The following is a 27,643-nucleotide window of genomic DNA, read 5'->3' as shown; positions in this document are numbered from 1 at the left end:
TAGGATCTAGGTACTTTGTGTAGAACACATGCCTTATTCAGACTTATTTTATGAAAAACCTGTTTTAGTAAGGTTGGAATAGATGCTGAGCTGTTTCAATATGTTCAGAAATGCTGTGCTTTGCTACTGCTTTTACTTATCTAGAAGTAAGATATTGTTAAAATTAAAAATAATTGTAAAGTTCCATTCTCCTATGTGATGTTATTCTTTATATTATTTTGGTGTGTATTGTTACTGCCTTAAGTTTTGCTTCCATGTTTCTTATGCTAAATAAATAAAAGGGTAAAATTGACRTGTATACTTGTCCAGATGAAATCTATGTATTTATGATCCTGAAATTGGGAAAAACATGAACATTCCTGAATATTGAACATTTTYAAATGTGTGATAGGGATTAATGATTTGAAGTTGTTCTGTCTTTTGGATTTATGAGCTGAGTAAGAGACATAAGGCTGAGTTTTTCCTGTCATAGTTCTAGGAGTTATGTTAACATTTTCAAAACAAAATGAAAATACAAAAAAAACCCCAAACAGTAATAAGAATAGGAAAAAGAGATGTAGAAAATGGTTGTATTAATTTCCATCTCTTTATTTAATCTGTTCATTTCATTAGGAATGTTAAATAAATTAAGTTAGACAAGAGTGAAGATTTCATGCAGCTTTGTTACTGAAAGAACAGGTCACTAATCTAATCTAGTGTTGCACATAGAAAAAGCTGGGAAAATAGCTGAGATTTTAAGAAGTACAGAAATTATAAGAGGTAAACAGAGACATATCTGAGATAGTCCTTTAGAGATAGAATGGTTCAGTTGGCCCAAGGAGAAATGAAGGAGGTCAGAGAGAGTGGAAATGAATACTTAGTTTTGAGCTTAGCTAGGATTTAGAGCCTGCCAAAAGTAACATAAGTAAGGTCAGTGGGACCAAAGATATAGAACAGAAATGGAAAACTCCAGCTAGTTATTGTGCATTCACGGGATGMTGTAACAGCCTAGATCGGAAATGACCTTGAAAGATCAAATTCATAGAGTCTGGAAATGAAGATGAATTGACAGCTAGGATTTTTTAAATTTTATTTTTCTTCTAGAGTACCAAAACATTTTCATGCAAGGTAAGATGTGTAGGGAATGCTGCTACCCTTACTATGAGGAATATGTATTCCTATTTTTCTGTTGGGCTAAAATATTTGRTATGACATGAGTGCCCTTAAATGTAACTCCTAAATAAAGAAAAGGTGTAAATACAAGTCCATCATCTTATAAAGAAACTGGGTGCAAATGGTTTGCCATGCTTCAGATTAATTAATGATTCTTYGAGGATTTTACTGGTGTTGCTCAAGAAACAGACCCTTAAGTGTTCTCAATAGAAGAAAAGGTGTAGAAATATTTGCTCAGACGTGAAAACCTCAACTTTTATTTTACAAGTTGATTTTCAGGTCCCMTAGTTGTACAAGAAAATACTAAACAGCTTTTTTTGTTTGTTTGTTTTTTGCCTGCTAACTGTTGAAAATAGAAAAATAATTTCACAAATTGAAAACTCCATTAAAATTCTGCATTTCAAAATTTTACTTTAATTCAGCTGTGTAACAGCTAGATTGTGACATCTTTATGCATGCATTTGCAGTATTCAGTCAAGTTTGCCTGAGCACAAGGCAGATTTTTCATYCCCTTCCTGTACATTTTTTCAGACACATAAATACAAGTGAAAGTCTAGCTTCTGTGCATGCTAGGGTAGATTAGTGCTTCTCAGAGGAATGCATGTAAGAAAGKTTTTCATCTTTTGGTAGGCATTCAGAGTTTCAGATCAAGGTCTTTCCTACTATCCATTGTATTCCCTATACTCAGTTTAAATGAGAAAGATTATACAAATTCTGGTGATTAGATGCCAAGACATGAATGATTATCAAAACATTAAAAACTTCCTGTGAACAGGGCTAATCCACCAGGGTTTCTCTTTGTTTGTACTTGGTTATTGATTAGAACATCAATTTCAGCACTAGAACATGTTACTAACCCTTAGCCAATAGTTGAAGAAAATGAAATTATAGTAAAGGCTTAATCCTTTCACTTCCTGTTTTTTATTTCTCTGAATGCCTTATCTGTTTTGTGAGGATTATAATACAGTATTTTTGTTAATAGCCACCATTTTTGCTCTTTAATAAGAATCATATAAATAATTTTAGGAATGAAGTCTCTGATGTCATGATCATGTCATTTTCATCTGAAAATGTATATCTTTAATTTAAAATACTATATGTATTTAAAACCATTAGTAATGCAGCTTAATGTCTTGGGAACTGTAGGAATTACATATTTTTATGGCTGATTAAATAACAAGAAAAGTTTTCTAGCCACTGTCAAGACTAAGCATTCTATCAGCTTCTGAAAGAGACTACCTTAATGGAAATAATCTGATTTCCCTGCGACATTTGGTTTATTCATCACAGTCTCAGTGATTAGTAGGAATCTTCTGTCCGTTCAATGTCATTTGTTTACTGGGAGAAAAGTAGTAAGTCACGTGCAGTTTACAGAGAAGTAAATTACAAATACTGTGTGAACCCAAATAAACCCAAGAGGATGATCTTCTGAATCTTTTCTGTAGGAAAGTATTTTATGAAACTGGAGGAGCTGGCATTCGAGCAAGATCTTTATGGAGAATAGAACCCCTTCGAATAAGGTACTGATAATTCTGTAAACTATTTTTATTAGCAACTCTTTATGTTCACAGAAATTTGATCGTTACAGACCCTTAAGGCAGAATATGTATTTGCCACTCTTTATGATATGTTAATATGCTCTTTGTCAATAATAAAAAAACATGTCCTGTGATAGAACAGATTTTTTTTCTGTCTCCCATATCTAAAGCAGAATTGCCTATGTCTATTTAAAGCATTGCTTCTTTCCAAAAGCAAAACACATTCCTAGTTTTACTTGAAGTTTTGTAAGCATGAGTGGAAATCACAGCAATAATATTCCGTCTTTGTGTCTAGGTTTTTCTGGACTTTTTTAAAGATTATCTCCTGCCTAGGTGGTTATCTGTCTGTTATCTTGCTGCAAGTGAAATTTCAATATATACCATAAGAGTATGTGTGGCCTTTGATGGCCTTTTGAACTGTATGTTTGTTTTACCCTTGGCATGTTTGTGATTGCAAGTGAAACACCCTCGTGACTAACAGAGATGTAGGATAATTCTGTGGAATGTTGAGACCCCACTGAGGTTTAGTCACACAGCTAAAATGCAATAGTTAATTTACACAGATAGAATTTTGTTATGGACAAAKAACAAAATGGACATCATATGTAAGATCCTGATAAAACTGAGAGAGGGGGTAGAAGCAAGAAGATGGAAGCCATACACGGTTCCAGGGTTCTTTTTGCAAATGTATTAATAATTTTGTGTCTGTTTTGATGCACCTATTGAAATCAAGACCAAAAAGAAATATACATATATAGCACATTCTGTTTTGTGAACAACCTTCAAAACCCAAAGAAGAAATATTAGCTTTACTTACTTAAACTGKTTTTTGATGTCTTGTGTTTAGCTGGAGTGGCAGTAATATCAGATGGGGGCAGCCTTTCCGTCTTCGACATATTACGACAGGAAAGTACTTGGCTCTGAATGAAGATGAAGGAGTGGTAATATTAGACAGAGAGAAGTCGGACACAACATCTACTGCCTTTTGTTTTAGAGCGTCAAAGGTAAATAACAACAATGCAAATTTGTTCTGAATGTTGCACTCAAATACTAAATCGGAATTGTTTCAACAACTTCATGAATTACTCGTAATTTCTAAATTGAAGCAAATGACAAGGATTATGCATTTAAATGCAAAGGTAAACAACCTGAGTCAAGAGTAACAAAGGTCTCATGGGGAAAAATAAGGGTGATCAATAAACTTTAGAATCAACTAAACTGTTACCAGTTTAAAAAAAAAAGCAAGATTAAAACCAAATACAGTTCAAGATWCAGTGGTTTAATATGAATACCTTAGTAATTATAGACTCATTTTAGTTGGACAGAATCTCATTAGAGTGTTATACATTCCAGCTCTGTCTGTCATAATTTAATTTAATTGCATTCAGTTAYTATTCTTTATGCAGTGTGCTGATAAGAACCGAACTGAACTCCATCAAATTTTCTCTAAAAGTAAGGAAAATATAGTTAATAACTTCTAAACCATATGTTTTCAAGTTATGCTTTTTAATGAGCTGGTAATTGCATGTTACTAGCTTTTTCATTGTTTCCAGCTGGAAACAAGGAAGGGAGACAAGGAAAAATGATTGTGGAGGCAGGCAAAATTAATAACTTTTTTTTTCTCAGAAATTGAAAGGCTTTATAATCAAAGATGATTAAATTTTTTATCTGCTTTCATGWCTTTACTTATAAAAAGTTGCCATAGCTGTTACAATAGTTTTTATTAACTGCAAGAAGCTAAATTTTGCACATAATTCTGAATGCTCCATGAACCTTAAGAAAGAAGAAACTCCTAAGTGATAGTCTTTAAAATTAGTTATGCATTAAATAAAATCTAACATTAAGAGTCTCATCAGATGCTAGACTTTTGTTAGTATAATAATGTCRTCTTTTTAGCATGTTTAAAATAATGATAGTTATTAGTGTGACTGCATATGATATTTCATGAATTTTTATTTTAACCAATCAAAATAGTTTAAAACTACAATGAAATTTTCTTAGACTGCTAAGATTTTCTTACCACATAGTTTTTCATTTTTTTTCAGTGTAAAGGCTGTGCACCATAGATTGTSCATATGATATTGCTCTGGGGTATTTATTACAGCTGCTCTTTTTTCCCATTGTTGGCAAATCATGGCACCCTGGTAAGAATGGTGGTTATCCCAGGAGTGACACAGTTACTGGTTAAACATTGAGYTAAAATTATTTAATATATTCACTGCCTAATTGGACACCAGCTGTCCTGCTATTTTTCAATCTTTGTTCACGTAAATGTACAAATTTTGAGCATGTGAATTTAGTGGTTATGTATGCATATTCATCAAATAATTTCTGTTACATTGATAAACATGCCCTCTTTTCTTACTCTTTTTGTTGAGGTGCCCCTCAAAGGCACAGTRGTGAAATTTATTACCATGCCCAAAAATTCTAAGTTGAAGTACAGTGGTAGTTTATTATGCAGAAATCATYCATGCCTACTGTGTTTATTCATAATGTACATTTTTATATGGAATGCAAGCTCAGTGTTACATCATCCTGTCCCATGTGTGCTGTTCTATGTGAAAAATAATGTTTTTACCTCATGATAATTTATGAATTTGATGCCAAGAGTAAAATAATTGTTAATTATTGTCTGGGCAGGTAAGAGCTGCATTAGTGTTAGATAGTGCATTAGTGTAAGAGTGCATTAGATATTAGTGTTTTCAAAGGTGAGGGGAACTAGCAATGATAACTCTTCCTGAAGAAACAAAGGTGATGTTTTGGGAGTGAATAAACCCCAAAGATTGACCTGCACTGTAAGGAGAAAAGGGCTCTTGAAGCCAAGTGCTGATTGACACAGATTGAGGGGRAAARGGACCATAGAAGTAATAGTCAGACTAGATATAGGCAGGTGTTTTTATCTTAATTTCAGCATATATGTATTTTTAAACCTTTTATTGTTTCATTTTCTCAGTAAAGAAACCTTTTCACTTGCCTGTATCTTAAAATGCCATGAATTTAGGGAAATTTCAATATTATTATCGGTCTAATGCCTTCATGTCCAGGTGTGCACAGATACTTAAAAATAGGATGCTGGATACCTGGCTGCTTACAGGAGCATCYTTTAGACTAATGGAATAATTGTGATTAAAAAGGGACCTGGGAAGCCATCTAGTCCAAACTTTTGCTCCAGGTAGAAGCAAACACCATTGGTCAACACCAATTCAGACCAGTTGCTTACAATAAGCATGCTGCAGAGTATCCAAAAGGGAATGAAACATTTCTCTGTTGTGGTATTCTTTCCATTTTGGAAGTCAGCAAAAGGATTTTGTAGAAAAAAGATAATATCTTTGCCAGAAGGCAGAGCTGTGTGGAGGGTGCAGATCCCCAAGGCTTCCCAGGAGCCTGTCACACATGACTTAAATAAAGTCTTATTTTTCCAGCAGTTGTTAGAGAGATCCTCTTGTTGAAAAARCACCTTCATCCTCAATATTGTTATATTCCACTTCATCARTTTTGTGTGTTCCTTACTTTTCAAAACCTCCGATTGCGTTCTTAGTGTATTTGCTTTCACATTTTTTCCCTTTTGATAGAGAACACTAGAAATTGGAACACTTATTTTAAATTATAAAATTCAAATTAGAGTTTTCCCTAATATGCTCTTACATAAATAAGAACAGAAGAAGACTTAAAAAAAAGTTAAGGTATATACCAAAGAACATTATGGTGCTGATTGCAATGGAAATAACATATGTAATATATGCYTGTTTACTCCTAATTGCAAACTAATCTTACAGGCATTGGAAGCTGATGGACCACTCCCCCCTCCACATTATGTCTTTTATTGCTTTTAATACAGAGCTCAATTTTGACCGAGTTTTAAAATGTCAGCCTTCGTATTTAAAGGCAACAGATCTGTAATGCCTTGTGACAACAGAGACAGCAGTTTCTCTACACCAGATGGAATCCTGTTTTGAAATGGGATGTTCTCATTCCAGCACAGTTCTTGGCTCAGGATACACTGCTGGGCAGAGTCTTAGTTCTGCTTACAAATTTCCTTGAGACTAAACACAGTAATTTTAAARTAATCATTTATTTTAATTTGTGTATCCCAGAATTAATATTTGAGGTTTTGTATTTTATTTTTGTGGTGGCTTGTACAATTGACAATGAAGAAGTTGTTGTTAAAGTGGCGGTAAGTAACATTCTGACACATTCAAAAGTCACAGATGACTCATGCAGAAGGATTTGTTATCATTTTAATATTACTGCCAGCATGTCTTAGGAACTCAACATGGCATTAGGATGTCGTAATAGWATGGTAGTAATCATAAAGTTTAATTTGGTTATGGAATAAGATCATAGGTATTGCAGAGTCCTTTACCTACATTTGCCACTAGAAGTTCAAATACTTATTTTTAAGTTCATATTTTATAAYTTCCCAGTAAGCACTGCATTTAAAATACAGTATTAAACTATTATTTCTACTTACTTGTATGGAAAGAGAAAGCAGAAGATAAARTGAAAGTAACTTTTTTTTCTTGTCCACTGGGATGTAGAAATGTRTAAAGAAAGTATACAGAGTACAATAAGATCAGTAGCAAGGTAGTCTTATGTCTGTAGACCTTTTATCTTTTCTTGTTGAATTGGAGTAGCTATGGCAGTACTTTTAATGCGATAACATTAGATAAAAATGTTATCACCAAAAGATAAAATTTGAATTAGCTCATGCAAGTTATATTTAGTAAGAGTTCAGTAGACAGGTTGTTTTTTCATTCTTAGGACTGTCTAGACAAGCCCTTAGCTGTCAAAATGTTTCCCCTACTGTGTTTTTACTATTGTAAAATCTTTGTAAAGACAGTTGAGTTTATTTGTCCTGCTCACACTGTCATTCCTTATATTCCTTTTATCACATAGGAATCTAGGATTCTTTCTTACTTTCTAATTCTTGCYCTTCCTCTAGTGTATTAAATATCTTTTGAAAATATAATCTTTGACAGCTTTGCCCTCAAATTCTGTTGTTCATTGCATTTTTTTTGTTTTGTTATGGTTGTWGTTGTTGTTGTTTTTCCTTTGCCATCCTCCAGGCCCATGATGTGATTTGTTTTCTTTGATTTGATTAATTCATGGCCTGGGGAGAGAGTTAAACTGAGATTAAGTTGTGAATAGAGGGTTAAAAAAGTGTAAGTATTTGGGTATTTTACTGCTAAGATAAGTACAATTATCTAGATAAGAGAGSGGTTTTTTTCCTTCTCACTCAGAAATCTTTACCTGACTAGACTTTTTAGCTGTTATAAAATACACTGTGCTTTGCACACTGTGATCAAATTACTTGGCTAAAATCCTAGAGAAGCTGGACAGAGCACAAAGAGCAAAACATGATGAAGAGAAATTTATGCTGTACTTCTCAAAGTGAAAACAGCTTTCAGGCCCCTGAAATAATTATAAAAAATATTTTTKAAATTTTAAAAATTGTGGGGTTTTCACCATGTTTAGTGTTTTCAAAAGGGATTGGTATCACTTCATTTTTTTTCAAAAAAGTAACTTGGTTGGGATTGCTTCTGTGATTTCTTTATTTGAAATTTTCATTGATGCTTGATTATTGATGCAGACACAATATTTGAGAAAAAATGTTTTAATCCTCAGGATACTATGTAAAGCCAAATAATTAATTGCTGACGGTGAATTTGTTCTATTTTATTGTATTTTTTGCTTAATGTCCTCACTGCAAATGTGTATTGAAATAAATCATCTTTTTCTGTGATAGCACAGTCCACACAGATATGATGGGACATGTTTTCCCCACAATCTTGACATTGCAATGGTATCTCCAAGGAATGCCTTGTAATTTCTCCAAGGAATGTCTTGATTCAGCTTCACCTTGGCACCRTGGCATGCTACCTCTTTCAGCTGAAATTGTTGAGATGTGACAGTTCAATTACATATAAATAAAAGCAGATGGGCAAAGATAAAATAAAACTTCTGTTTGCTCCACAGATGTTGAACATTTTGTAACCTGAAATAACAAAACCCTGTTACACGTATAAAACTTCAGGCTGYATAATAATTTCTAACATATTTTGTTTAGCTAGCAACAGATTAACTGCTATTTACACTTAAGTCCATCAGGCATTGAAATAASAGAAAAATTATGTTATTTAATTACTCTGTTTATATTTTTTGTTGTTGAATCACATGTRTCCATAATTTGCTATTACAAAGTTTGCAGCATAATTCCATTCTTATTCCTGTATTCAATTTTGAAAAAAAATTATTTTATTTTAAAATGCTGAAGTCTTAAAATCCCTCAGTTTTAAATGAAGAATAATGGGATAAAGAAATAAATTTGGCTTAAAACCTGGAAGTTCCAGCTAAGCATTGAGCAATGTCTTTAAAAGAGATATAAAAGAACCCAATTCTTACAAAGCAGATAAACAAMAAAATTAAATAMATGTAAAGAATTGAGAAATGCAAAAGTAAAGTAAATATAAAAGCCAAATTGTACTGTTCTTAGAAAGATTTTCTTTTTTCCTGTTGTTCAAAACAGAAGTATTATTCTAATCAAAGTGTATATTTGTATATACAAATTATAAACAGAAAGTTCTTTAGCATTAAAACGTGTTGACTGCATTTCAAAATACAGTTCTTTTTATTTTTATTTTGCATATTTAGTCCAGTATTAGAAAACGTTAGCTACATGAAGTTCTACAGACTCTGTTAAACTGAAATGTTACTTACATGAGTAACTCCATTATTGARTAGGTTAAGATAGACTTCTAAAGATTTTTTTTTTGTAAATCTACTGTAATGGTTTTTACTTGTTTGCTTCAGTGAWAATGATACTTCAGATTTGAAATTATTTTCCATCACCATCTGAAAGATTAATTGGATAGAAGCAGAAATTAGGTCAATCAAAATTTAGCTGCATCTTAACAGCATAAGTAGCATAAATATTGTTCAGTATTGTAATATGTATCACTGTGGAATTCAATTCTTTTTCCCATTCCAATGCAGAAATTAAATGCCAACTTTATTGTACCTCCTTAGGAGCTAAAAGAAAAGCAGGAATCTAGTCTCAAACGGGACATGGATGGAATGGGAGCCCCAGAAATAAAGTATGGYGATTCGATCTGTTTTGTCCAACATGTGGCCACTGCCTTATGGTTGACTTACAAAGCACAGGATGCTAAATCAGCACGTTTAGGTCCCTTGAAAAGAAAGGTAATGTTTCATTTTTTTATGATTTACTTSTTCAGTGTTAGTGGATTTACTTGTTTTGTGCTCTTATATTGAAAAATTCACTGCATATGTGAATATTWCACTCTGAAAATGAAACAGTGATGGATATTAATGTAATTATGTAATTGAAGAAAAACTGTCATTAAGAAATGTATTTAACTACTTTTTCTCTCAGAGAAAGAATTATTAATTTGTGCTCAATTTTTATTTTTGATACCAGTAAAAGATGGGAATTCCTGATCTGGATAATCATTTAAAATCTAAATGTAACTACTCTAACTGGTGTAAACTAATTAGTCATCTTACATTCACTGGTGTTTCAGATTTTTTTAATTGTGTGAAATAGCAATTAAATTTTTCACTTAAGAAATGGCCCTRGAAAATCCTCAAGTTTCTTAAGGGATTTAAGGGAATAATTTCCTCCCGAAATGTTAGATGTAATTGTGATGTGACATCAAGAACGTCTTTCTTTCAATCTTCTGATTTTATGATATGATTGTATTCTTAATTAGTGGCATATGACCCTGATTCATCTTCAAATTTTATGTTCATATTTCGTTCAATGTTAAGGGCTTTAGTACCAGCTTCACATGACTGTGCCATTACCAAACGATTCCTTGATTCTCTATTTGGAGGTTTTTACAGCTTGAACTTATCATTAGAACATGAAAAAGAAAATTAGAAGTTCATTACTGAACATCTCATTTAATTACTTGCACATATGTACATTTGTAAGAGAATACCCATACACAAGCACTGTAGTGCAAAACAATGAGGTCCTCATCACACTCCCTTGGCACAATCACTTTTATTCATATGCAGCACATTTATTCATATGCAGCACATTTATTCATATGTCATTATCAATGGGCAGTGACTGCCCAACCCCTTCACATCTCAGCAACCTGGCTGATCAGAGAAATTCTTTGTATGCCAGTCATTCAGTATTTTCTTGACAAAAAGTTAAACACTTTGATGTTTAACATGATGGCCTCTTCCTTTCCCATGCCAGAAGTGGCTGTGTCATTCTGTTTCCTCTGAGGGTCCAGTTTTACTTCTTGAAAAGGCAATGTGTAGATTCTTCCTCTGTGTTCAATGAAGAATTTTACAATAGCTTCCCATGGCATTTACTATTTTGTTTCTCCAGTTTTGTGCTCAGCAGCAAGGGATTAAAAGAACCTCCATAATTGCTTGTCACTCTTACTCTCCTTTGAAACTTTCATTCATGTTCAAAGACTTCAAATCTTTTGTTGCCCTCTCACCTGGAGAATTCTCTTGTTAAGCACCTTCAAACAGAAAAAAATCCAAACATTCCAGCTTCATGCAATTGATTTTCCTGTGAGGCAAAAACCAGTTTTTCTTACCCTGCAATATATGATACTAGATTACAATCTGGTAAGCAACTTTTGATATATATATATCCTTTTAAATTTCATATAAAATCTTTTTTTTTCTACATTAGTAGCTAAGTCATTGCTTTGTATTCATCCTCTGCCGTCATTGTGTCAGGAGATTTTCACTTTCACTCACTGTATTCCTTCTAAAGCTGGCCTGCACTTCTTATAACATGACTCATTAGCCCTAGGAGGATTGAAAAATACCTTGTTTTTGCAAGAGGCGAAGGGTGCTTTTTCTAACATAACCTAGCTATTATCCCTGTCAGCTTCTGTAAATCTATAGAGAGGAGAAAACAACTATGAGATTAGTTCTGTTATTAAATACCAAAAATTCCAAGTTAAAATTTCTGTTGTTTGRCTTCAGTGTAGTTTCATACATCTAATTATTACACGAACAATTGTGAAAGAAATTCTGGCATCATTTATGAGGYTTTTGTTGCACGATTCCTGCCAGAATTTTTATTTGTTGTCTTTCTCGCTCTGTGGTGACCAAGAGTTCAAGTTTTTGCCAGGTAATGATGATATTTATGTCAATATTCTAGCCAACATCCCTCCACCATCCAGTGAGTGATGGATGTCTGTCTTTTCCATTTGAGAGCTCGCTTTTGTGCAAGCAGTGAACTCCTGCAGAGCTCTGAAATGCTGGAGCTCAGGGAACAGGAAAACATATGCTACGTGATTCGGATTCATGTAGTGGAGGGCACTGCCCATGTAGTGTTGGTCAATGCCTTGCTGTACTTCACCAGGCAAGGCACTGCCAAATGCCTTTTTATATGCAGAGAAGTGTTCCATCTGAGGAATTGATGTAGGCAGTGCTGGATGCTTCTGTCTGTGATGTTCTTACTTGAATTCTAAATAGCACTTTCCTGTCATGGTGATGTTTCTGGATCATTTAGTTGAGGTTTGGGTTGTTTGTTGGTTTTCTGGTTTGGCTTTTTTTTTTCTGTTGTGTTTTTTTTTTTTTTTTTTTTTTTTTTGTTTTTTTTTAGCAGAGAAATAGGAAAGATTAGGTCCTTCTAAAAGATTTTTCCCTCATCCACTACATTCCTAGGGAGAAGAGTTCATATCTGCTCTATGATGATGAAGATGCAATTATTTTGCAAGGCATGACAGCTTTAMTACCCTATCTGTCAAATGCCTTCATTCCTGTAGCTCCGAAATCTGGCGCTGCATACAATGGCCTGAGGAAACATTATCTGATTGTCAAATATTTTCTTGCTAATTTTGTGATGGGGAGAGCCGATCTCCACTTACACTTCAGTTTAGAGACCTCAGGACCTTCTCTATGGAAACAGTGATATTTAAGCAGGCAAAGACACACAGTGTGATACTATATAAAGAACTATCTGAAAAAAGACAAAAGATGACCAAATTTTAAACTGGTGTCCTTTAAGAAAATGTTATTAGTATAATAATAATAAAAAAATCTTCCCAGTCTATTGTATTTCCATGGATTCTGCTGTCCAGTTAAACTCAGCAGGTGGTGTTTTTCTCTTTTAAACACTCTTCCTCAAAGTGTTTGAAAAAACAGAGTACATGTGTAATCTAGATTCTGCCAAGTATAGAAAAACTTCCCTTTCCAGTGCTTTGGAATACCTATACACAGTATGTACTAAAGCTGTTGGTAAATAACTTTCCCATTTGTGGCAGTAACCGCCTGTGTAACATTACTAGTTTCTTTGTTAACTATTCATGCCCTCAGAATTAYTCTGCTAATTAGGAAGGTGTTTTGCAAATTTTTACTAACTCAAAGCTAAAAAGATATATTTTTTTTGGTGGAGAATTTAGTAGATTTCATCCTGGACAAAGAAGCAGGATAACTCACATTTACTTTTTACAAAACTACTGTAGGATTTAATGACTCMAAATAACGGATTTGTTCTTGTGATACCTAAAAGTATGCTGTCTTTCTGTGACACTGTGTGTTTGTTTAAAGTGAAAGATTAAAACACCACCAAAGGATCTGTGTTTTTACTTGAAGTTCATATGATGTTCATAACCGGTTCTGATAAGAAGTCAAATGATTCAGAAGTTGCTTATAAACATTCCCGCTCTTTTAGCTGCTCTGTCGTTTTTATGTTTGTCCCTCCAGCTTGGTTTTTCTTGTCAATAGTCTTATRGCATGAATCCTTTAGTAAATGATGCTTAAGAAAGTAAAGTTCCTCTTTCCCCAATTAGCTAGAATATGGAATGAATGACCTTTTTTTTTACAGTTTGAAAATATTTCTTAAGAGTATCTTTTTAATGAATTGTGGAAGAATAAACATTACTTTGTCTTTTCTGAATAACTTACGTAAGACTGGAAAACTTGTAGTAATTTAGTGGATGTCCAAATAAAGTGATTAACACATCTGTATATATGCCATTTTTTTTTTTTTTCAGTGCAGTACTGAAATAAATAAAAACATATTTAAAAGSAAAAAGTGTTTTGAAGTAAATATTGTGATGATTACTGACTTTTGATAGGTTATATTACACCAAGAAGGTCACATGGATGATGGTCTCACGTTACAAAGATGCCAGCGTGAGGAATCCCAGGCTGCTCGAATCATTCGCAATACTACAAGCTTATTCAGCCACTTTATAAGGTAGCTGTTACCCTGTTTTTAAAGTATTCTGAAATTATATTAATTTCTCTAAGAGAGTCCTTATTTTCTGCATTCAAGTATTTGAATTTTTGAAGCTTTGAAGCTATGTGCAATATATTTTTACTGATTTAAATCTGCAATTTTGATTAGTAATGCCATTAAATAGATAAAGCAGTTTATTAGAGATTATTTACATGAAATGTAATACCTGGAAGCCAGAAAGCCAGCTAGATCATAATCCAGGTAAAGAAAACCTGCTAACTGATCTTGGTCTGACTCAGTTAGTATTCAATGGTACCTAGAACTTTGTCAAAATGAAATCTATAAGAATGTAATTAGTGCTGAAAAAATTACTTTTTTGTAGTGCTTGGCAGAAGTTTTAATTAYGGTGGTCAAGTGGTCGCCTTTGTATTTCTACCTGTTTGATAGAAAAAAAATGCAGACAAAGGAGTTTGTGATGATTTGCTTCCATGGAGCCCMCCATGTAAGCCTGTGTTTAAAACATTATTACTTCAGTATCTCAAGAACCTACGCTACTCCTTTGTGTTTCTTGGGCTGAGGATATGAAAAAAGAGCCACCTTTGCCAGCAGCCAGTGCCTGCTACATGTTACTATTTATAGTAGTCAGGCTGTGGAAAACTGGGTTATCACACRCCATTGAGAAAATACTTGAACAGAAAGAGACATTATTATACTGACAACTGATAYTCCTTAAAACACTTTTTAGTTTTTAATCCCACTCTGCTTTATTTTCTATATGGAATAGATACAGAAAATCTAATTCATGGTTAGGGTTACCTGCTACTTTTGTGTTCTTTTTCCAGAAGACTGGGTGTGTAACTTCAACAACTGCTACTGTTATTGCACATTACACCTATTATATTAATAGGATTTAAAGCACCTAAACAAAATCAATTCCCATAGAAAAATACTTCGGTGCAGGACTTTGAAGCAGCTTTCATCTCTGTTTCATCTTTTTGCTGAATTATGTTCTTTGTTCTTCCAATTTTTTTTTTTTTTTTTTTTTTTTTTTAAACAGTGCTGGACACCCAATAAATAAGGTGTTTGAATGATGTTCAATTCAGGTCATCTGTTGCTCATATCCATATGTCATATGTGTAACAAGGCTTGATTTAGATACCAAAAGAGAATAGGCTGCTGCATAATACTATAAATTGCAGGGGGAAAATGATTAATGCTGCCAGTCTTGTTTTCTGTAGTGGAAACAACAGAGCATTATCACCCACTGCCCTGCCTGTTGAGGAGATGGCTCAGACTCTGCAAGATCTGATCACTTACTTCCAGCTTCCTGAAGAAGACCTGCAACATGAAGATAAGCAAAACAAACTTCGCTCACTCAAAAACAGACAAAATCTATTCAAAGARGAGGTATAGAGAGAGGGGTTTTTAYATTCATTTCATTTTAAGTATGTTGTCTTACAAACACTGAGAGGARTCTAGATGTATGTGTATTATCATCTAGATACATGCATATGATCAGTAATTTAAATTTCCTAGCTGAGAGATATAGATATGGATAGATAAAAAATATATGGAACTTGTCACAAGCCACAAACACTGTCATAAAATTTGGTCTGACTTCTGAGCTTCTTTAAACAGATCTCATTTTACAAGAAACAATTTTTAAAAGAAATTTCTTTTTCTCTCTGTGAAGTTATACARCATAGATACTCCAAATGAATAATAAAACATGGGTCAAGAATAAATGTTACTTCTGATGTCTTTTCTTCTCTGTGAATATTCCTGCAACTTTTTACCTCTAGAAACGCTAAGAATGCCTGTTTTTGAGAAGGATATATATTACATAAATGTTGAGTTGCTCCTCTCTGAAAATGGAGTAACTACATTTTTGTATAAATACTAAACATACTTTATTATGTTTTTAGACATGATTGAACTTGCTTGCATGTTTTCAATACCATATGAGTCTCCAGTCAAACTGAATTTATAAATCTCTTCTAGTATTTAAAATACTTGGTTTTACAGATATTTTATTGAATAGTAAAAATCCCCCTTTCTTAATCAACAAATTTTTTTTTATATATAAATGTAAAGGAGGAATTCCAAGAAGGAATTTTGTAAAGAAGAATGTTCATAAAAATTGTAAAAGCCTTGATTTTTTGATTTTTTTWATTCTTTCTTTTTTATAATAGTGAGTTGTATAAGGAACAGTTTAGACTCATTCTCTGAAATTAATTCTTTTTGTACAGAAAAATAGATATGAAAATCTTTTAAGCACAATTAGTTTATTGTTTGGGATTTTCTTAATTTAAGATAATGCAACATTCCAAATTACACAGGAAAAAAATCTTGAAAAAAAAACCAATGAGCAATGCTTTTTCATGTAGAGTTCACCCTCCTCTCTCTCATGTGTGCTTAGGGAATGCTGGCTCTAGTTCTGAATTGCATTGATCGCTTAAACGACTACAACAGCGCAGCTCATTTTGCAGGAATTACAAGAGAAGAACATGGTACATCATGGAAAGAAATTTTGAATCTCCTTTACAAACTGTTAGGTAAGTTCTTCAAAAAACTACTAATATGAAAAAACCTCTGCTGCTTCACCACCAAAGAATACTTGGTGTATTATTCAGTTTATTATGTAAATTACAGAATTTCTTCCATATACTTACTGCTATTTATTACAGAGAATGGAGTTTATTGAGAAGTAATACACTGGAAAATTAGACCTCAACTAGGAAAAAGCTCAGTGAAGCATGCCAAAACATTTTTTCTTACATTTAAATGTGACTGTGATATGCAAATAGATGTGAATTATTGTTAGAAAAGCTGGAAAATAGTATTTTTGTATGAAGCTGAAGAAAAGTCTAAAAGTAATAGTCAGGTCTGCTCAATCTGTGTTTGTCACTTGAGGCTTAGATTAAAATGTTAATARCAAAAATTATGTAAAACAGAAGTGGAAATATTTTTTTCAGTATCAATGCCAGAGTTTCTGGAGCAAACTTCTGTGTTGTAGAATGGCCAAAATTATAGATCAGGAAAAGTATCTCTATACGCATGTCCTAAATTTTTTATGTGATACCCAATTTGGGTTATTCCTTATTTAGGARAATCCTGTCTTCTGATGGAGTTTAAATACATTCTGATTTCATTACAAAAGAAGGTAGTCCATAGTGAAATAAGGAAGTTGAGACTCAGGACAAAAATAAAAGGAACCAGRGGAAGTGCTTTGCAGCATGAGGTTATTCACATAGAACAGACATACAGGTGCTTCTGATGAAATCCCATTGCCTTAAAAAGTAAAAAGTTAACATTGCCTGAATTTTACTACAGTCTTATGAGCTTAAAACAAAGTACAGCAAAAAGAAATCTCTTTAGAACTATGTAGGTGTTTTTCAGATACTGTCTTGAATTTCAGCTGCAGGTACATTTTGAACATACTTGTTCTGATGTAATATTTATTATGCTTCATGATAAAAATCACTGACAATTCTACACAAAAGGTGCTTTGCTGTTGCCTTTTCCCCCCTATGATCAGTAGTAACTTCTAGAAGGGAGAAAAACTGCAGTATTGCTTGAAAGACTTGAAATTTGATGAACTTTCAAAGTGCAGTCTGCATTACTGAAAGACTAAAAGCTGTGCATTCTACAACATTGTGATCAGAAAGTAGAACTGAGCAGCAATACATGTTGTTGACCTCAAACTCGAGCACATGATCTTCCCACACCTGGTGGGACACAATAGGAAAAGAAATACTTCAGCACTGTGATCATGAGAGTGCTTGATATTTGGATCAAACAAGGATTCTGGATAACTTCTATTTAACAACAAAATAAAACATGAACCGAACTTTTTTTTTTTTTTTTTTTTTTAGATTAATGTTTATCTAGTATGCCCCAGTCAACTTCATAAAACTATGTCCTCCTTAGAAATTATGTTATTTGCTGATATTCAAGGTAATGAAAATCCCAGTTCTTCATTACTGTAACATATATAGACTTGTCTGTTCATTGTTTTATGAAGTTACTCTAAAAATAGTGTTAAAATACATATGATAAAAATTGGTGATTTAAGATTGAAATCTCCTGCTATAAAATTATGCCTTGTATCTTTTTTTCCCAGCTGCCCTCATTCGTGGCAACAGAAACARCTGCGCTCAATTTTCCAGTAACCTCGATTGGCTAATCAGTAAATTGGATAGATTAGAATCTTCCTCAGGTGAGACTTACTTTTACAATGTAAGTTAACTATCAGTAAATGTCTGTTTTACAGTAGTGTCGGAGTGGTTTTCCTTGGAGCCAACACAAACTAGAAAACCAATACACTCTTGGGKGTGGGGGTTTTTTGTTTTGGGTTTGGTTTTTTATGTTTGTTGGRGTTTTTTTGTTTGGTAGGTTGTTTGGGTTTTTTTACTGATGAAAGTAAAATATTGAAAGAGACATTTTTGTGGCATTTTTGGTTCCATACATTTGTTCTGTGCAATCTACATTACATCCAGTCAGTGTTGCGAGTGACTGTGATGAATTAAGGGYCAAACAGTATCAAGAGTAGTGTATAATGAAGTTACACCAATTTGTGGCAAAGCATACAAACCCCATCTAGATATACATTATAGGGTTTTTTTACAGTGGAGTATTCAACAAAATATTAATGTACTATACAATGCTCCTTATTAAAACCTTTACCTCTTCCATTGTAAATATGGGGCTAAACTTACAAATTTGTCAGATGGTTTTAAAATAGTGGGTATTTTCAAAAGAAAATAGAAATTAGCATTTTTATTATGCATTTATTCCTAAAGTACCATATTCATATTAATACCCCTTAGTACTATTAATACTCTCTTTTTAGACCAGACAAAAGATAGCGTCTTCTAAGAGAATAATTTACTGAGTTTTCAGATTGTATTTGGTTGTGCAGGTGATTTAATGACAACATTATTTCTGTGGTCTTCATATAGGTATTTTGGAAGTGTTGCACTGCATCTTGATTGAAAGCCCAGAAGCTTTAAACCTAATATCTGAGGAGCACATAAAATCCATTATTTCACTGTTGGATAAACACGGGCGCAACTACAAGGTATGTTTGGAAAAACTAAGGATRCAATGTTAATCTTACAATTATTTGTGGGGGAATAAAAAGAGAAATGTCCACATGGAAATATGTGCTTCTCGTACCTTTAAAGGAATAAAATAACCTTAAAGTACATCTGCAAATTTTTTTTATTGAGGTTAAAAGAATGTTTAATACATAATTGCTTTTCAGCAATTTTCAAATACAGCAAATTTGTATGAGAAGTAAACAGTTAAGAAATACTGGTAACCAGTAAGAACACTGGATTTGCTGAGAAACTTGAGTATTCTGGTGGCTGTAAGAAAGTGGGCAGRGTAGCTTGCTTTGTGATTCAGGGCTCTGCAGAAGCAGTGGACTACCATTGTATCCACAGATACAGAGAACTTTATCCTACAAAGTCATTCCTAACCTGAGTAATAATAATAGTAGCAGAAAAGAAAAAATAAATTGAGAAATCAGAAAAATAATCCAAATATCTGAAAACACAGGTGTTCAGAAGAAAGAAAAAAACCCAGAGTTTCCAGAAGAAATACTGGATGAAATTAATTTAGACATCAATATGCAATTTATTATGATAGAAGAAGGTGAACAGAGTTTCTGGCTGCGACCAGGATGACATCACAACACAGACGAAGATATAGGTTTTTGTGTGATTTTCTGATGTGAGTTTCCTTCCTCAATTAAATTTTTTTTTTAAAGACTGATAACCTCGAGGAAGAACAGAGGAAGTTTTAGTGAGCTGAAATTACCTTCTCTTGTAAATCACTAATACAGAGAACCTAACCAACTACAGATGCAGTAAAGGAGAAAAGTGGTTTTAAGYATGGTTAAGGAGAATGAACTGGTATAAGTAAGCATAAGAACAGCAGAAAGTTTAGCTTACTATTTTTAGCTCTTAGCAAGATTTCTGTGTTATGCCTGTCACCTACAAAGAACCTTTTGWCTGAAACATCTTAGTGTAGGCCCTATAGAGGGAACTTAGAGCAGTAAAAGAAAATGTGCACAGGAGAATTTAACTGGGTAATGGGTTTGTGTATTTCCATTAATAATGTCTTTGACTATGCCTCAGCAAGTGATAAAGAGTGGGAAGAAATGAATTTATCTGTTATWCCACAAATAGTGTATCTTGTTCTCCTTCTAGAAAACAAATTCTGTTGAGATTTAAAAAATATGAAATACAAATATTAATAAGCAAAATTGTCCTGGAAATTACTGTTTTGGAGGACTTYTTAAATTAAAAGCCTTCTATCAGAAATATAGTCAACAAATTCACAGAGATGATTTAAACAGTTTAYGTGTGAAGTCTGAGTTGCYGGTAATCATTAATGTTACTAAGATRCTTTATAGCTGAGCACTGATCAGAGTTTATGCGGTTCTTTAAATAATTACCTCTGTCCTTCTGCTAGATGGTTTCTGCCCAATAGCAGAGATGCTAGAAAGAAAAATGCATGGGTAGGGACATGGAAAAATGTTTAAGATAATGTATTGTCTTTAACAGCTTAAGCTGCTGATGGTGGGTTTGTGGTAAATTCACTGGGCTGATGAGAGGAGTAGCTAAAATCAATATTCTACTGTTTGTGGTGTCGTGCAATAGTAATAACATCGATGGTGTGAAGATGAGTCTTTGTCTTGGAGGTGATGTGAGCAGTTTAGATCACTTGGGCTCATTGGTCAAAGACTGTTTGTCAGAGGGCAAGTAGATATTTAAGATTCTCTGTTTTTTGGTGAAAGTGTGCAGCTTTGTTCCTCAACATTAACCAACATTTATTGTTACTTATTCTCTCTTCCAAAACCTCTTGCTCCAGTGGGCAGGAAGAATGATACCAATTTCTTTCAATTTTCAGACTCAAGGAGAAAAAAAAGGAAATATGAAGTTATAGAATAACATCTYTCTGAAATTCTGTTTTGCTTTATAGTGAGCTTTTTATTTCTTCACTTTATGTATTTTTAATTCCATAAATAAACGTTTTGTTTCTCATATTGAAAACCTTCTTTCCAGAATAGATATATAAGCAGTCAGAGAAYTGCCATTGAGAATTGTCCACTAATTTGGCACAGGAAGTTTTTTGGGCTGAAGAAAATTTATCAAAGAATTTAATTTTATATTTCAAAATTTTAATGACACAATTAAAAAGTTGACATATACCTGTTTTAGATTTATTTCTTTCTAACCAAAATGAGAATAAGTAACCTCAAAGGAAGGTTTTTGTGGTATTCTCAAACACTGTGTTCTGAATTTATATTCCACAAATGTTTGATATCAGTAGTACAGACTATGCTCGATCCATATATGTGAAAAGTGTGTAGCAAACAATCATGTGCCTTATATTCCTTCATTTAGGTCTATTCTGAATGTAAATTAAACTGAAAATTGAATAATAGTGTATGCAGCTATCTGTCTTTATCTGACTTCCTTCTGATTTTTCTTTTAAGGTTCTCGATGTGCTTTGCTCTCTCTGTGTCTGTAACGGAGTTGCAGTCCGTGCCAATCAAAATTTGATCTGTGACAATTTACTGCCTAGAAGAGACTTACTTTTGCAAACACGTTTGATTAATGATGTGACAAGGTATAGTRATATCTTTTATTGTTTTATTAGAAAAAATGGGACTACTATATCTTCAATAATTATTGAATAAAATACTATAACATGAGAAATGTCCCAAAGCTTTCAATACTAAGAAACAAATTTTAGAAAGTGCTTGTGTATTRTGTATGAACTTCTGAAAAGAAAACCTAACAATATGGCATTTGTAATTGAAACTGAATTCAAATAGAAATTGCTAATTCATGATCAGATCTAAGATGGAAACATGAAAGTTGCTTGTTTCTGAGTCAAAGCARGGCATAGAATAGGTAAATATACTGTGAAGTAGTTGTGTGTTTTAAGAGGGACTTGACTTCCTGGCAACCTCACTCCTGGTTTTTTGATTTTAGAATATGAACTTGTCATTCCTTTCCTCTTTTGACTGTAAGTCTTTCAAAGCTTGGAACCTCTGCCTTAGAAGATGATTCTACWGCAGCTTTATTAGTTTATAAAAATGGCTCACTTTTTAAAGTATGATGAGCAAAATGTGGCTATCTACACTCGTATCGTACTTGCAAAGTGAATTTGAGAATTATACAGCAATATAATTCACATGTCATACTTTATGTTTACACTAACTGGCTTACATTTTCTTTCTTAGCATAAGACCAAACATATTTTTGGGTGTTGCTGAGGGCTCTGCACAATACAAGAAGTGGTACTTTGAGTTAATAATTGATCAGGTTGATCCATTCTTGACGGCAGAACCCACCCACTTACGAGTTGGCTGGGCCTCTACTTCAGGTTATGCCCCCTATCCTGGAGGTGGAGAAGGATGGGGAGGCAATGGAGTTGGTGATGACCTCTACTCTTTTGGGTTTGATGGACTCCATCTGTGGTCTGGTGAGTACTATGTCAGCTATCACTTATTCTTTCATTTAGCAGTTACCTACCCTTACCTTCTGTTCCTTTGTATATATAACATACAGTTTCATGGTGACCTACATTTGAACTCCTGTTTGTCATGAATTTATTTAGAAGTTCAGATCAGACTTYTTATCTGAGATGTTAGCCAATATTAATTATACCAATTAGGCTTTTTAGCAGATAGCTTCTCTTTTCATTATTTTGATCAAAGAATGGCATTATTTAGATCTAGATCAATACTGACTTAATTCTATCTGTCCAAAATCAATGTATGCATTGATCTCAGATAAATTGATTCTATATGAATCTACATTTGCATTGTTCTTTTACTTTGAATCTGGAGTTGAAGTAAAATAACAGTGATTCTTCCACATGTTGATAGACCTGATACATGAAATTAAAATTTTGATAGTTTCATAAAAGACGGTTTGGTCAATTAAAAATAAATGTTACATTACTGCCAACTTCATTATTTCAGTCCTTGTGTGTACAGTCTTTAATTATGAACTAGCACATTATTTTTGCTTCCAGATTTCTCTTGCATGCACAGTAAATGCCTGTTGCCTTATTTTTTTTTAAATTAAACCTGCTTAAATCTTCTGATTACTAAATGCTTCTATCCTAGGTCGGGTACCCAGAGCTGTAGCATCTGTCAATCAGCATTTATTAGCATCTGATGATGTGGTTAGCTGCTGCTTGGATTTAGGTGTACCCAGCATTTCATTTCGCATTAATGGACAGCCTGTACAGGGAATGTTTGAGAACTTTAGTACAGAAGGATTTTTCTTCCCTGTTGTAAGCTTATCAGCAGGTGTAAAGTGAGTACAACTTAATTTTAACTGTTTTCTTTGCTGTTTCATCACACMAAGTATTGTCCCATTTGAGGTATCATTTCTTCTGTTTTGTTGCTTCAGTTCTGCCCAAACAGCAGCTGGAAGGAAGGCAGGGACGTACTGATTTGTTCGGTGATGATTTCACTTAAAAGTGAAATGTGAGCCTGTAAGCAATTTGAATAAGTTTATACTGTCTGAAAAGTATTCTTTTATGGGTATGTGGTGACCTAATGGAAATTAATTTTGTTTCATTCCACTTATCCATGAAAAAAGGATGTTGGAAACACAGGACCACATTTGCACTAATTAAAGTTCTCACTGGTACTCTCAGCAGGGAGTAAAAAATGTAAATCATCATGAAAACTGRTACTGTATTCACAGTAGGGACAGAACTGATGAAAAGCAGTTTTGGAATCTCTTTGCTAATATTACCCCTTTCTTACCTGTTCTATAGCAAAAATACTGAGTTTCAGACATTCCGTATTTATTTTATTTTTTTGCCTACCTTCAATATATTCAATATATGAATCTTTTGTAGAATCCAGCAGAATACAGGAGGGCTGACAAAGGTTTAATGATTAAATTTCATTTATTCTCCACCAGTGTTCCTCCTGTGTAGTGTAGCTGCATTAATACAAAGCTTTTGAAAGCATTCATTATTTTTTACTGTGAGAAATCTGCCCAAACTTGTGTAATAATTTTTGCTTTTCATTCTGGTTTGATGTTGCTTTTRTATTTTTTGAGAGCATTTTCTTTGTAGTTTATAGTAGCTGATATCAGTAGCTGTGTTGTCAATTGTGTCTGTTAGTATCAGAGAAAATGTTTTTACATGGGAATCCTGAGTTCATGAGTGGAGCAAGGTGTTCTGGGGTCTTAATTTTTCTTCTCTTTTTAAAAATGTAAATAAAATATATTGATCTGATAGTTCTAGTATTCCAATAGCCTTCTTACCTGAGAAGAAGTGTAGGGGCTAATTCCTAGAGAAAACAGGCTTTTAAAAAACTTTTCTGTGTTTGTTTACCTCTAGAGTTTGTCTACTTGAGGACCAGAGTATGCAGCTGGATAGGTTTTATCTTTGTTGTTTTTCCTGGTATACTGTTTAATTTATATTGAAAATATGTACCTGAGGAGAAAGAGAACACTTTAGGGGTAACTAGGAATCTTAGTTATGCTTCTGAAACTCGTTCCCASTTGTAATATTTGTTATACTATTCTTTTATTTCTTAATGTATTATGATTTTAGTGTTTTGTTTGTTTTTTTATTTATTTTTCTCATATGCCAGCTGCCTGCATGTATGTGCTGAGAAGTTAGTGTGAAACTTTTAAGTTATGTATCAATAGTCCCAGTAGTATTTTTAGAGTAACAATCCAATTTAAATTAGATTGGTGTTTCCAAATCTCTTAAATACCTTTAAAAATGCACCACTTACAGCCATTTGATTTTAAGTGATAAAGATTYAAATGCTATACTGCATTAAATAATTAGTTTTGCTTTGACCAAAACAAATATTCAAAAAATAGTGGGTAGATGATGGTTATTCTGATAGTATCTGCTAGTATGAATGCTTGGTAACTCTTTGGTGTTTATCAAAACATGAAGCACAATGGCATTTTTGTAAATGGTAATAAAATAAATGTTTAAGTTTCTAAATTATTTATTTGTGATGATAGTATATGCTGACTATTCAGGAGTCTAATTGCTTCATTGAAAATTGCACAGAGTCCGTTTCTTGTTGGGTGGACGTCATGGAGAGTTTAAATTTCTACCTCCTGCTGGCTATGCTCCCTGTTATGAGGCATTGCTTCCAAAAGAGAAGATGAAACTGGAACCAGTCAAAGAATATAAAAGAGATTTTGAAGGAGTGAGGGATTTGTTGGGTACGACGCAATTYCTCTCGCAAGCTTCTTTTATCCCTTGTCCAATAGACACCAGTCAGGTATGTGAAGTTTGCAATAATGGGACTTGTAACATACACCTGYTCAAAATTTAAGTTCACAATAGAAAAGCTAAGGCAACTTCCCTCTTAGCAATTCCTCATTTGTGTGTTGTGMTGTCCTGACTGAACTAGATGATCTTGGATGTACATGGAGTGGTAAATGGAACCTTTCCTTACTTCCAGAATTGTTATGCTCTTTTCTTAGATTGCTCTTCCTTTTCATCTTGAAAAGATCAGGGACAAATTAGCGGAAAATATCCATGAACTGTGGGGAATGAATAAAATAGAACTGGGCTGGACATATGGCAAGGTATGTTTTGAATGACCTGTCTGGGAAYAGTCAATTGTATTAGATTAAGTCTCCCACCAGTCCAAACCTGGGCTTGGAAGAAGAACAGGGTGTGTAATGGTGGTCTGTACAGTATCAACAACAGGTGACCGTGTTAGCTGGAAGGAGGCAGTGGTATTCACCTTTTGGTGACTTTTATAAACATTCAAATTCCACAGATTGCTTGGTTTTATTTTATTTGTTATGGAGGAGTACTTACAGTGTGCGTTATAAATGAATCATGGGAAAAGCAGATTTATATAGTTATGAGTAGCTGTCATTGAACAAAGATAAATGGGCTGTTACCTATATTATATTTACTGTGTTTTTACTGTAATTCTAGATTCTATCAGGAAAGTACTCTTCTCTATTACTTTGTTGCAGATACGGGATGATAATAAAAGGCATCATCCTTGTCTTGTGGAATTCTCAAAACTGCCTGAGACAGAGAAGAATTATAATCTACAAATGTCAACTGAAACCCTCAAGTGAGATTTAAATATAAAAGAAAACAAATTTTTTAAATTTTATTTTTATTCAAACACATCATGCTGTTGTAAGATATAAAAACCACTCAAATATCTCATTCAGAGATGTTCTGCTAACTTCTGYAGAAGTCCCGGGAACACATTTAGATTGATTGAGAAAAGCTTTGCCTCTATGGAGATACAAAGAAAAAAATATCAGCAAATCCTGTTGATTTTAGTAAAGTGGTATAGATATCAAGCCATACATTTGTGCCTTCTCAGACTTTGAAGGGCTTATTTATTATTTCYGATAAACTAAAATATTTGGGTATTTTTTTAGAAAAATACCATTCTTTTGGATTACTTCCAAGTTTTTTAATTTTAATTTCTTCTGTGTATTTATACAATGCGTGAGCACTATAATGTTGTGTTTCTCTAATGCCATTTTTGTGCCAGAACCCTTTTGGCCCTTGGATGTCACATTGTTCATGCTCATCCAGCAGCTGAGGAAGATCTTAAAAAAGTCAAACTTCCTAAAAAGTACGTACTTGTGGTAACAGTYACATATTGTAGTATTTATTATAAATCTAAAATATTTTGAGTTGATTGAAAGAATACTTGATATGAACCCCCTACCTAATAAGGTCTTACAGATCCCTGGTTAGGCTATTGCCTTGTTCTTGATGATGGTTGAATGTGAATATTGCTGCCCTATACCACCTCCTGAAGTTGTTCAGGGTCGGAAACAATCACATACTCAAACCACATGCAACTCTATCCTTGTCACAACACCCTCAAATAGATACTCCAAAGTTAAAAGTAACATTGTAGTGCTTTTCTGTACCATAGTAAAGAGCAGTCTATCTATATGATGGTAAATGTATCTATTTGAAAGAGGGTTTATGATTTTCCTGTAGGAGAAGGAAATAGCAAGTTGGATACCTGCCAGTTCACATCAGTTTATCAACCCACCAGATACCAYTTTTTCCTGGAAGAACTTTATCCATGAGAAACAAAGTTAGTTGTTYAAAGTGAGCAGTAAAACATACAGTTTTGTAAAAGGAGAGATGGTAATTTTGATCCYCTTAATGGCATTAATTAAAATAAGGAAAAAATTATGTGTTCTCAAGGTTGATGCTGCAGACAGTCTATCATAATACTGGTTTACTATTACTGTTAAAATGCCTGTTGCCTGTAGGAAACATCCTGATGAAAGGAAACAATCTGATTTGAGGAAAAAAAAAGAGTCTGTATATACCTGAAAGGGCAGGTAGTCCTTATACACTAAGGACTATATAGCAGGGTTGTAGAGGGTACTGCTACTGCTGAAAAGTTATTAAACTTATTATTCAGTGGGAAARGGATAAGAACAAAAGCTAAAATGTTTTCTTGTATTGGAAAAAATGGTAATGCAGTCCTTACAGAATAGTGAATTAAAATKCCCTACTAAATAATGCATAAAAGAATTTCATAAGAAGTCATCATACAGATCTTTAAAATATAAATKACTTGAAATGTTTAAATGTCAAGTRTAAAAATATATTAAAARGTACTCATTCACTTGCAATTTCAATGCTTTGTAGCAAWCATGTAGGCACGCATATATGGATCTGAGTCACATTTAATTATCTCTTGTGCAAGAGATCGGAAAATGAGACTGTCTGCTAGGACCTAATT

At 33.4% G+C, this 27,643-nt stretch overlaps 1 protein-coding gene across 1 annotated transcript in view; it reads left to right on the top strand.

Annotated features, from left to right (window-relative positions):
* The window catches only part of RYR3 (ryanodine receptor 3), a 155,507-nt gene that overhangs the window by 27,188 nt on the left and 100,676 nt on the right, over window positions 1-27,643 (top strand). Inside the window, exons 10-24 of the mRNA XM_057375080.1 lie at window positions 2,598-2,672; window positions 3,538-3,694; window positions 9,717-9,890; window positions 13,772-13,893; window positions 15,114-15,282; window positions 16,295-16,430; window positions 17,999-18,094; window positions 18,837-18,955; window positions 21,383-21,516; window positions 22,136-22,377; window positions 23,027-23,219; window positions 24,955-25,171; window positions 25,377-25,481; window positions 25,884-25,987; window positions 26,423-26,506. Coding sequence (XP_057231063.1) covers window positions 2,598-2,672; window positions 3,538-3,694; window positions 9,717-9,890; window positions 13,772-13,893; window positions 15,114-15,282; window positions 16,295-16,430; window positions 17,999-18,094; window positions 18,837-18,955; window positions 21,383-21,516; window positions 22,136-22,377; window positions 23,027-23,219; window positions 24,955-25,171; window positions 25,377-25,481; window positions 25,884-25,987; window positions 26,423-26,506 — 2,127 coding nt within the window. The remainder of the gene's footprint in view (window positions 1-2,597; window positions 2,673-3,537; window positions 3,695-9,716; window positions 9,891-13,771; window positions 13,894-15,113; window positions 15,283-16,294; window positions 16,431-17,998; window positions 18,095-18,836; window positions 18,956-21,382; window positions 21,517-22,135; window positions 22,378-23,026; window positions 23,220-24,954; window positions 25,172-25,376; window positions 25,482-25,883; window positions 25,988-26,422; window positions 26,507-27,643) is intronic.

The sequence above is a fragment of the Malurus melanocephalus genome, unplaced genomic scaffold, assembly GCF_030028575.1.
Source record: "Malurus melanocephalus ecotype Western Australia unplaced genomic scaffold, MMel_1.1 scaffold_238, whole genome shotgun sequence".
NCBI classification, from domain to species: Eukaryota; Metazoa; Chordata; class Aves; order Passeriformes; family Maluridae; genus Malurus; species Malurus melanocephalus.
Note: the sequence above shows the minus strand (reverse complement) of the source record. Positions and strands in the feature narration are given on the sequence as shown.